The 12,374-nt window shown below is 38.2% G+C and overlaps 2 protein-coding genes across 4 annotated transcripts in view; one reads left to right on the forward strand and one right to left on the reverse strand.

Moving 5' to 3' along the window:
• LOC108653786 (G protein-coupled receptor dmsr-1) overlaps positions 1-12,374 on the reverse strand; it is a 50,687-nt gene that overhangs the window by 15,781 nt on the left and 22,532 nt on the right. For all 3 annotated transcript variants that reach the window (XM_030383114.2, XM_030383115.2, XM_030383113.2), the window contains exon 2: positions 10,697-10,773. The gene's annotated coding sequence lies outside the window, so the exon portion shown is untranslated. The remainder of the gene's footprint in view (positions 1-10,696; positions 10,774-12,374) is intronic.
• LOC108653794 (uncharacterized) lies at positions 6,868-7,301 on the forward strand. The gene is made up of 2 exons (XM_018104573.3): positions 6,868-7,053; positions 7,124-7,301. Exons 1-2 carry the CDS (start codon positions 6,942-6,944, stop codon positions 7,222-7,224), a joined length of 213 nt encoding a protein of 70 aa, XP_017960062.1. The 5' UTR covers positions 6,868-6,941; the 3' UTR covers positions 7,225-7,301.

Genomic DNA, 12,374 nt, shown 5'->3' on the forward strand with positions numbered 1-12,374 from the left:
TTGCTTTCATCACAGGGAACAGAAACATAATAAAGAAATAATAGAAAATAATAGAGGAAAATACGAAAAGGTTCCCATTCGTTGTCAAGTGAGTAAACCAAAAATAAATAAAAGAAAGTATGTATATACATATATTTATACATACAGATATGTGTGTGTATATGTACACAAGTATATCCATGCGACGAGATATTTATTTCAATTATGCGTCCAAACAGGCGACAGAAAAAATAATGTTGAGGCCTCCACATCAACACTCAGAAATGGGCCTTTAAATGGAGACCAATTGCGTTAACAGACATATTTTTTACATTTCTTGCGGATATATAATATACATACAGTTGTACCCTGCAACCCGAACTCAGGCAGGGTGTATTGGCTTATACGCCAATGCTGATACAAGAGAGAAGACCTAGCGGACGTCTGAAAGCCTAGACGGATAATGTCCGCCTATCCGTCTGTCTATTACTACTAAGGACTTGTTACTTGAAATGCATACGCATATATACCCTATACAAAGCAATTTCATAATTTATTTATAATTGAAAACAAGCTGTGGATATGTGATAGTCGTGCACTGCCGGCTAAAGTGCTTTTTCTGGTTTCTTTTGCCACTGCTTGTGATATACGCCAACAATTATCGTGGCCAAACGTGCGTTGAGACAGGAAAGTAGGTCCTGGCCCGCAGGGAAACAAGTCTGAGATTTCTGTTCATGACGATTGAGATTGAGCCACAGCAAAAAGGGCCAGAATGGGCTTGAGCGACTGCACGATGCGCGCTCACCGCCAGATTATAATGAGATGCAGAGATTTGTTTGTGGAGTAATTCGCTGTTAAGAACTTTAACGCCCTCTGGTACGCCCCCAATAGACCATCATATATTATATTTTGACAGCCTATAGAGCAGCTTAACAAAAAGAAGCCCTTTCACTGTGTAAGGCTTCCCAAATGGCTCGACATTGCAGGACATGAGTCCAGCATACGCCCATTTGTTCGCTCCGTTTGGCGGGCACAGAACAAAACTGGTTGCGTTAGTAACTAGATAAATATAGCTTGTGTTCTCTTAGGGCTGTGATAAAAAATCGCGACCATGTCAACTGACAAACGCATGCCTGGAACACAAAAAGACATCGGGCGTCACAACATGATTAATTATGCATGAATAACCCAAACCCACCCAGCAGAGCCCACTCAAACCACCCACTCCATCCACCCAGTTCACCCACCATACATCCGTAAGATAAATAGAAACATATGCTGCCTAGTCGAAGGCTTATGCGTCACTTGCTTTAAGCAGCTCTGCTTTGTCCTTTGCTTAAGGTGTAAGCATTAAGGCCCAAAGAGCTGTGGCCACTATATGGTGTATTTATATATAGAGGGAGACATTGCTTATGCAAAGTTGTCTTTTGGTAATTTATGGCAAACATTAATTCGAATCGAAGGGGTCATAATTCTATTTAATTGCCTCTTCGAAACAACTGCAGTACTTGTCTTGTTTTTCATAAATAAGACTCAATGCAGTTACAAGCGCACCCAAATACACTGAGGAAAAAGCAAAAAGAAAACTCTGAACAGAAAACTATGAAAGGAAAACTTGAAATGTTGTTAGCAAGGTATTAAAATGTTGTTGATATATTGTTCTTGGAAAATTATTTAAGCTCATTTAGAGTGAAGTTGAAAAGAGTGAAAAAGCAAAGAAGAAAAATGTTTTTCTTTATTGATGGTAGATTGGCCAAATCAACAACATCTTACGAATGGAACTTTGAAAAGTCGATTGACAATATTCCTTCTTACAAATCATGAGGTATAATTAAATCTAAAGTCGCATATAAAGTCAAAGATGTCATCCTCATGCATATCTGTGTCGATTGTCTCTTGTCTAAAACGCTTTAAAGCCGCATTTAAATTCTGTACTCCAATTCCTTCAGAAATATCAACAAAGGCTGTTCTCAATTCATATTCATTTTCCTGTTGACTTGATTCTGTTGGCATGTGTAAATGCATAAGTTGATTTACAAGCTTGAAATACAAGCTGACAGTATGATGGGAAACACTTGAAGGGCTCGTTTTGTTACGCTGTCATAAAGTCAGAAGTGTTGTTCATGATAGGCAATCAAAATGACGTGCTCGGGTCTATCTCGACTTTATTTCGCATTACGCATTCTGCATAGGTACAAGAGATAAGCTTCCAGGTGTCCAAGTTCATGTTACCTGCTGAATAACTGTCTATATATTGCATCGTTCACCCAGCATGCGCTTTAAGTTCAAGCGCTTCCAGAGTTTGCTTTAAGTTCGAGTGAAAAACGTGCCCGGTCTAAGGCACAGCATGAGGGAACTGGGTTGGGAGTGCGCGACTAGAAGATACCGCGATTCCTGCGCAGAGCTGCTATTACACGCAGATAGATCTTAATTGAGCATATATATACCTCCCCCTGCCTGAAGCATACACTGCCACGATACCGTTATACGCGGACTATACCATTCTCAGAGGACATAAAAACCAAAACTTTTTTGGCATTTCCAACGGCGGTTGGGCAAGGGGAGACTTTGCAACAACAGAATTTAACAACTGGCAGCATCTAAAGTTGTCGTTAAATGTATATACCCCGCAACAGAACGGAGATTGGGTATATCGATTTAGTGCAGGTCTTTGATCGACTTCCAGCTTTAGTCTAAAGTAAACAAAAACCTTCTAAAACATTTTTAAGCTGCTGACGGCAGGTAAACATGCTACAGGTGTGTATGTGTGCATGTCTGGCGTGTCTGTGTGTGTGTGTGTTCGTGTGTGTAAACCTTGTTGCCACAAAATAATGCGCATAACATAAAAGCATTGAGTTTATGTGCAACATTTGTTATTCATTGCATGAGGAGCTCATTGAAAAGGAGATGGAAGCTGTGCTTGGCGGGGATTTGGCGGGCCGGGGGAAGTATGGCAACTTATGTAATTAATTTACAACCTGATTCACTCCATTCTTCTTCTCGTGCTCATGTGAACAAAATTAAATGAAATAAATCTTACAATGCTATGCTAAAACCAACCCAATGAGACCCCAGAGAAGTTTCAACATTAATCTTACAAAAGAAACATAGATATAAACATGATATAAACACAGAGATATATATATGTATGTATTTATGTAGTCGTATGTTTGCATGTATGTATGCTAATTCACTTAAGTAAATGATATTTTAGAGTTAACCGTAAATTGTTGATTAGGGCTAATTAACGCCGCATCAATCAGCCAGAGAGCAAAGCTTACTGAGGCTTCCATCTCACAAATTACTTGACTTCACGCAAATCCTTTGCACATTGCGCATTCGCCGCGTAAGCCCAAAGGAGCAAACCAACAATAACGAAACGAAAAAAGAAATACACACAAATAAAGTACAGCAAAAAGTAGCTGGCAATTCTTTATAAGCGTATAATTTGAAAATTTGCCCCTGGGGTAATATGTTTATGCCTGCCTTTTGTCCCTATTGTGTGCCAAGCTTTCCCATTCATTGTTGCGCTTATTGTTTATGCTAACAGCGCCTATCTCTCGATCTCTCTCTCTTTCTCTCTGTCACTCAATATCTATCTCTCTCACTCTCTCTAGCACCCTGTTTATTTTGATGACACCCTCAAGCGTATATATTTTGTGCTCTGCTGAAATTTGCACACAGCACAAATAAAACGAGGGCCGCTTCAATGTGCAGCAGAATCATATTAAGCATACGCAACGTATCACGACGCGTGTGTTTTTTTCTCTTTAATTGTTTCGCAAATTTGTTATACAATCAATTTGGTTTAATCTGAAAGCCTACGGGACAATCCCAATCGATATTTGTTTATGTACAAATATTAAGTATTCGCACTGGTGGACAACGTTATTATAATCTCTTTTGAGGCACACAATTACTATAAATTGATTGGGCTTCGGTAAATTTTAAAGGCATTACAAAGTTAACGCGCCATATAATAATAATTAAGTATACGCAGTGTAGCGCAAAGTTAATTATAATCTAATTTAAGGCTCGAATTTCGCAAATATACAGAGAATGCAGCCAAACAATAAGCTTGTTTGCCCATAGATCCAGTACAGTTCCCTCTTTTGACTTCATTTAAATGAAACCCGACTCACACCTATTAGCAAACGCCTTGTCCACGTTTTCGTCAAATTTTCTACTAACTGCAGATAATATCATAATAATACTAGGTATGCGCAGTGCTGCACAAAGTTATTTTTAATCTCATTTTAATCTCAAATTTCTTATTGGCTTTGCCATAAATTCTTTCTTGGAAGAAATAACATTATTAAATATGAGCAAAGAGCAGCTAAGCAACAAGATTACTTGTCAAAGATTCTCACTTTCCTTGAATTAATTTACAGACTCGCCCTCAATGCTTCCATTCAAACTTCTGCTGACCTTAAATAATTTTAATTTATTTGAACTTTAATAAAATATTTTCCCAACATTTGAGTACAGATGCATTCAGATTTACATATAGCTTGAATTTTGTTTTCAATAGCAGATCTCTTTGGAGAGAACTGCAATGAGTTTTCATCAGAATCACTTTCATTCCTGGCCAAAACAAACTCTGAAGCACTTGAGAGAGCGAAGCACAAAACATTCGGCCATGGACCATGGCTGTAAATTGAATTAAGCTACTTAGCATGGAAAAACAAAGCTGCTTAGTTTTCAATTAGTTCAAAAGCTTATCAGCAATAGGAACCGACATTTTCCATTCGGTGTTGTATATTTATATAATATTTTGCCAATTTTGCTCGTTTGCTTTCCAAAAACTCTTCGCTCCACCTGCGCCCAATCTTATCCACGAAACGCACATGAGTAAGAAATGTCTGCGAATCGTTGAGGTTCATTATTAATATTTAGTATCAAGTACAATTGGGAGGGAGGGTGGAAAGAGCGCGAGGGAGGCCGATTATATAACTGCCTGATAAAACCCAACTGTGATAAGCAGTTTTATTTCACTGCCGCGACTCACGCGGCTCATTAGATTAACAATTCAGAGAGCCAACATGTGTGAGACACAGAGCCCGTTTCCCATGCAACAAGTGCAGGGATGGATGAGTGAGTGAATGAATGATGGAAGAGGAAGAGTGAGTAGAGTTTAGTAAAAACCGTCCTAATTTTATGCTCTCGTCCCATCACGCATTCGCATCGCATCGCATTTGTCTCAATCAATTAGGTTGCTGACAAATTTTGTCCCAAGTCGTCACGTGCGCCCATTACCATTATGCACATTAAATATATACATATGTATGTGTATGTGTGTATGTGCATATATGTATATATTGAACACAATGTCTTTGATGACAACCAGCAGTTGGGCGGGCGTGGGCGTGGGCGTGGCGTGGAAACCAAGCGAAATTCCAATCAAACTTTTCTGCGTTTGCTCAAGAGTGCGCATCAAATATACCTAAAAGCGTATGGATTTAGCATAAGTCAAATCCACCCAAAACACGTACAATGAACACGCAGCCAACGCACACTTACACACACGCACGCACACACACATGCGCACAACCACACGGAAACAGTTAGTTGTTTGTCATTGTGCAGCTGTTGCCACTTTCAACTGCGTCGAGGATGCTCCAAGCAGCCAACAGCCCGTGGCAAACCCTTGTTAAGAGGCTGCCCTGGCTCTCAGGACAAGCCATAAGCGTTTGGGTGAGTTAACTTAAGTAGGCAATGACATTTATGTTTACACATACAGGGCAGATCTCTTAGGCGTACGTAATATTTCCAATATTTATTAAGCACAATATTCATTTGTAATAAAGTTGAAGAGATCCAGATAATACCCGCAGCTCGCTCTGATCTGATATCTTGCTTAAGCATTAAATAATCCTTACATTCATTATTTATATAAATATTAATATTAAATATTAAAATTATTTCTTAAATATCGAATATTTCGCGTAGGCATTTAATTTCCGACCTTCAACTCCCTATATTTTGTAATTTCTATTTCAGGCATAAATTCAAGAATTAATATATAAATAAATAAAAGATAGAGGCGCAGCTCGTTTCGGATTTAAATAAAAAACAATATAAAAAGGTTTTTACTTTCTATGAAACTCGTTTGCGACAAAAGGCGACAAAAGCGCAATATCAAACGATGGGTTCGATGGGTTCTGGGCTGTGGGTTGTGTCTGCATACCTGTCTCCCAAAGAGCCGAGTAACTGTCAGGCTTAGGCTATCAATTGAGGATTGAGTTGTGTCAGATTATCTGTTCGACAGCAAAGCAAGGAATTTTTGTATGCTTCGGGCTTTCACTTGAAATCGTGTCGAAGCTTAAATACAACATAGAAATATTACATTTGCTTGCAGCTGTAACTAGTTGAGAATTATATGAGAGCGAAATCAAAGCTCATAATCCAATTTGCTGTTGATAGAATCGGAAAGTCTGCTCAACAAAGTATTCTGGCTCTGAGATATGAACTCGAACGAATCAACAATGAATCCCATAATCTTATTACCGCCCACATTCGGATCTACAATTTCTCTTTCGAGCGCGTATCAAGCAGTCGCTCAGGCTGCATCCACAATGGTCTGACTCGTTTTCTTTTAATATATTTGTATGCTGGGATTAAATATCGTAGCAGCTGCCGCATATTTGTGTTGTGTAGGCGCCAACGAAATTAATTTCTGCGTCTAGAAAACAAGAAATCAATTTCGACACACAGAAAACAAAGGGGAGAAGCAGCAGCAGCAGCAGCAGCAGCATCAGAGAGAGTTGAGAGTTGAGGAATGAGAACTGAGAACCAAAACCGGGAGGCTGCGGCTTCCCATTCATGCTCGACTTCTAACAAATGCCTTCTTCATTTTTTGTTCGGGTATAAATAGCGGCGCCTGTGACTTGGCTAATTAGACTTAAAACAAAGTTCGTCAGCAAAGCAGCAGCAGGAATCAGCTCAATCCCCACCAACGAAAAATGTCGAAATTGTTAGCAATTGTTCTGCTGTTCGTCACAGTCTGCCTGTTCCTGGCAAATGCTGCTCCTGCACAAATACTGGATGCACAGACCGCCATCAGTAAGATAATTGGTAAGTGACGGCTCCCGCTCCAGCATTCTCCCACCCGCTCAAACTCTCATCTATCTCTGTCGCCTTGCAGCTGCCTACAACCGCATTCCGGGACCATCGCGAGTTTATCCCGCGGAGGTGGCCACGCTCATCGACCCGAACACGTTTGTGCCTCGCAATTACTTCTTCTAAGTCTGCCTGAAAAGTCCCGTTTCAGTCGGCCTCTGTTGTGTTTACTAGTCTGATAAGAGTTAAAAACTAAATATAAAATTCATTGAATAAACTTATGTAAAACTTAAACAAACAAACAATTTTTTTTACTGGAAATTTGAAAATATCTATCAATTTTTGAAGGTATTACTATTTTCTCTAGATCCTCTGAACAAAAACACACATAAAGGCATTTAAATAAATGTACATGGCAGACCACAAAATTTGACAATATTTGTAATTTATTTACAAGCAATTTATTTTCTATAAATATTAAATCTAAAGCACAAAACTATTTAATTTAATTGATTTAATAAAACAATAATAAACAAGGAAGTTTAACTTTTTCATTTGCTAGTGAGATTTTATAGTTTGAAGTTAAATTAGAAATTGAATAAAAAGTTGAAACAAATTGAGAGCCATAAGCTTGTTTTTTATTCAAAGTTAATGTGCACAATGGCATTTAATAAACATGTGCAAATCGTGCGTTTTAATTTATTTAGTAATTCACACTCATTTTTAATTATAATGAGATTAGTATTATTATTTTTTTATTTCAAAAGTGGAATGAATTTTTATATTTAAATTTATGTATTTTTTAATTAACCAATTAAACACAGGCAATTAAAAAGTTGATTGTTTGAAGGCTTGGGTATTTCCTATCAAGTTCACGCAGAGGGAGAGAGAGAGAGAGATAGAGAATATGGAATTTATGTCTATTAAATAACATATGCAGATCATGTGGAATAACCCGCATCCATTAAGACAAAAGCATTTTACATTTTTGCTTTTAGTTTCGGTTTGGGGTTTGTTTAAAACTGAATTCCATAAAAATATTACGAAAATAATAAATCGAGCTGCTGTCCTGCTGCTCGCTTTGCTGTTGCCATTTGGCAGATTTTAATTGGCTCGTAATCCAATTAGTTTCTGCTACCTTTATTATGGCTCGTTTACAATTATTTGCTAATTAAACGAGTCGCCAGGGCGACTCACAAAAGCGACAAGAGATATATGAATGGAATGAATGAAATTTGGTTGAGGAAATCGTCTCTGTATGACACTGTAGCTATAGATACGATTCACGGCAATCTTAATTATTTGACAAAGAACTCATTCAGTTCAGTTGCTTGTTAAACTACTGCTGCCTCCTTTAAAACACCGACTTGCTACACGTGTAGCCATTTGATCGCATGCATATTTCAGAGCTTAATTTTCCGAGCTGCTGGCGAACTTGTACAAGCATTGAGCGCGCGTGTGTGTGTGTACGCGTGTGTGTGTTTGTGGGTTCGTTCATGCGTGTGTATGCGTATGCGACATCCCCTACAGCAGTTGCACAGCCTCGAAAGCGGATGCAAAATTGTAACTTTGGAATTTTCGCTAAACTAATATGATACCATCGTTAGAGTTAGTCGGATTTAAGTGGAAACGAAAGCGGATCGTGCACTGAGCGAAAATAATGAAAATAATAATATTTTTTTAAATTTTTAAATTGTTTTCTTAGTTTTAAGTGTATTAAAGTTTCCCTTTGTTCTATTCTTGATTTAAGTGAAATTTATGCAAATAAAAATCATTAAAGTATGAATGTTGTAAGATTGGTTGCATGAAGAAGCCCAAGCTTTTATTGTACCCATCGTAAAAATAATCCTTAGAACACAATATACGAATTCAAGCGTAAAAATCTCCGCACAGGCCGCATCTAGCATAAGACTTCTCCAATGACTGGAAGTGGGTCAGGATTGTCATCCTGGCACAGGATTTTATGCCATGAGGTAAATTCAGGTTATTGTTGGTTATTTTGCTTCCATACAGTTGGTATGAAATTTCATTAAAGCTAAGAATGTTTTCTACTTTAACGAAATTTAAGGAAAACCTGCAATAAGGAAATGTGCGGCAGTTGAACAAATAACAAGAAATTTGAAAGCATTAAGAACTTTACTTAATTTGACCTCAACATTTCTATAAAAAAGGCATAAGAAAGATAAACAAGAAACTCTAGAGAAAAGCTTTCCATTTTCCATCTCATTTCCATTCAACTCAACTACTTATAAAGCTTTACTTTCAAAAATCCTTATACACTTATTCACTCCACCTTTTCGCTGAGTGTACTTGTGTGGCATATGCAGCGCACATACTTGATTCAACTTTCTGAATGCACACAAATTGAGCATGAAAGTTTTAAGTTTGGCTGGCCAAGTGGATAGAAATGCGCTTTAGCCTGCTGCAAGATGATGGATGAAGGATGCAGTGACTCGAGCTCAACTTTTGTCGCCATTTTCATTCCTCATCTTCTTCTTCTAGTTGCGAAGAATGTTTACGCAGAACTCGAGCGACAAAGTCAACGGGCTCAACTCGATATGCTGCTGAGAACGGACGGGCTGCCGGACGGACAATGCTGATAGCTGACTATCAAACGTTTCGTATTTATGGCTGAGAGCAATAAAAAGATTTCGCTGCTTGAACATATTGAAATCGACAATGCACACCACGCTGACAGCCCCCTTAAGGTCCATATGGTGGCACGTGTCTGCATATCGAATAAGCTGTTGGCCAACACAATTTATGACCCTTGCAGTTACATGCAACGACATCAGCAATAGCCAGAATAGAAGCAGCACCATATTGACGCAAATCGAAAAAAGAGCTGTCACCTGTCCAATATGCCAAAGGTAAACTGTGTTCGCTCACATATGAATAAAAATCTAATAAAGGAAACTGGGACACAAGGCTAGGATGTACCCGTCAACATCCCGCAATATCTGACAGAAACTGATTCGAATCAATAAAGTGTATAGAGGAAAAGCAGGATCTTATTAAACGCACTCCCAACTTGCCCAACTTGTTTCAAGAAATACATCTTTCGGTCATTCCGCCATGTGTAACGCATATTGATGGCATAATAAAGACTAATTGATTAGGCTAAGGTAATAGCCTTAATAGAGGCAATCCATGACAACAGAAAGACAGCGAGGGAGAGAGAGAGAGAGAGAGAGAGAGAGAGACAATTCCAGCAGAAGTAGATCTGCTCTTGGTTTGATTGGTCTGTTTACAGCATTTCTTATTAGATAAAGTATCATTAAATTTACTTCGGCACTTTAGTAAGTTACTACTCAACTAGCCTCTTGTTGTTTAGGAAATTGTTGCTTTTACGACTCTCGTCTTAGGTTTTTTTATGGCTCGCCCACATGTTGTCATCCGGCTCGACATATTTGCCAACCAGAATCGCTTAGAAATTCCCAATCGGAATGCTGTACCCCAAAAATAAAACCGAACCCAAACAAACAACAAATAAAACAAATTTCTTCTTCACATGCGCCGAGCATATAAATTTGTTAACAGTTGTTAATAACAAAAAACTGAAAAAAAAAGTAGAAAGATATTTATCTTTATTAATTTGCATTGCAAATATAGATATATGTATGTGTGTATATATAGTCGCATTCATAGCTCGACTTACCTGTAGCTCGCGTTATCTGCTTTTCACTATCTGAACGACGCTTTAATTATGCAAATTGTTGGCGCCAGCAAAAAGTGCTAAAAAATAAAGCGAAACACACACAACGAATAAAAATCTGACATTAACAAATTGAACCGTTAAAAAGCAAATGACAAATTACAATACAATCGAATTTCAACGTACAATCAGATAAGAGCCTATTACGGACCCAAATCCTCGGGCTAATAAAAATGTAAATATCTGGGTGCGATGATGGGTCTTTGAGTTTGTGGTTACAGGGTATTCTAGTGGGGTATCAACTACTTGATCAAGTAAGACTAAGAATGTTAACATAAGTCCGAGTATAGGGTATTTATGCGTCAATCATTGAGGTTTTTGTCGGCAAGGCTTTTCTCATCAGTTGCTACTTAATTCAATAATTATTCGTAAAGTATTAAACGGAATATTAAATTACGCTCAACATTAATTAAACGCCATTAGTTTAATTGCAATTTTTATTGAATTTATAATTGCACATACAAGTCAAGGTTGTTCTGGTTGAGTTTGATCGACTTGGAAATACCTTCTAATCAGCTACATGCTAAGCTCTGTAGTCCTTAAATTGATATTTATCGAAAATTCTGCTTGTATTTAATTTGATATTTATCTATCGATAAATTAAGCACTTACACTATTGACTAGGATATATATTACTACATAACCGAACTATCTAAATCGTAAGTCAATATCTATCGAGCAGTCCTGCTCGAATAGTCTTTCAATTTAACATTTTAGAGAGTGAGAATCTTCTCTTCCACTGTAAGTAAACACAAAGCTGTGTTTGCCTCTTCGGCACACTTTAAACTGCCATAAATGGGAAAACCCAATCTAATGTGGGATATGTACACAAGTGAAAGCCTTTTATATTGCCTCCAGCTCTGTTTGCCCACACTCGTCTCCTGTTGGCTTAATATGAAATTATGATACGAGTGAAATCGAGTCCCGGGCCAAACACAAATTCAGTGTAATTGTATGCAATTCGCCCAGCCGATAATTCAGTCTTTGTAAATATAAATAGTAAATCTGCTTCATTTTACACAGAGTAAGTTTCGACCCAGGCTCTTTGATGTGGGCGTATCAAAGCGAAGAGCTCATAATAAAACGGACACCCAAAAAGTATGCAACAAATATGTAATCAACGAATGCTGAATGAGTGTGTGTGCCCGACAGAGATTAACATTTCTCATATATTGAATATGCAAGTTCTTCAGGCTATAAACGCTCGCAATGCTAATGGAAAAGTTGGCACCAGTTAAAGCAAGCAGCGCAAAATCGAGAAGGAAAAAATTGATGTAAGCAAAAAGGACACACAACAGGATAACTGTCCTACTGAGTGAGTGTGTGTGTGTGTGTGTGTGTGTGTGTGTGTGTTTGAGTGCACGCTACATTGGTTTTGATTTCACTTAAGCCCGGTTGCTTGTTGTTGGCAACCCTTGCAGCAACAGCATTTTATGGCATCTGCAGAACTGGTTTGGCCCCTTCTTTTTTCCGGTATTTGATTCGAATGTCTGATGAAATACTTTCTAGTCTAGTTGAGCATCATGAAATGGCTCGCTTCGGCAGCTGACCTTTGACGTTACTTATGTTAAGTCCACTGCCCAACAGCCTTCGCAGCGACATCAGCATAGTCAGCCTCAAT

Source organism: Drosophila navojoa, chromosome 5 (genome assembly GCF_054131105.1).
Source record: "Drosophila navojoa isolate 15081-1374.11 chromosome 5, UAZ_NAV_1.0, whole genome shotgun sequence".
Lineage (NCBI taxonomy): Eukaryota > Metazoa > Arthropoda > Insecta > Diptera > Drosophilidae > Drosophila > Drosophila navojoa.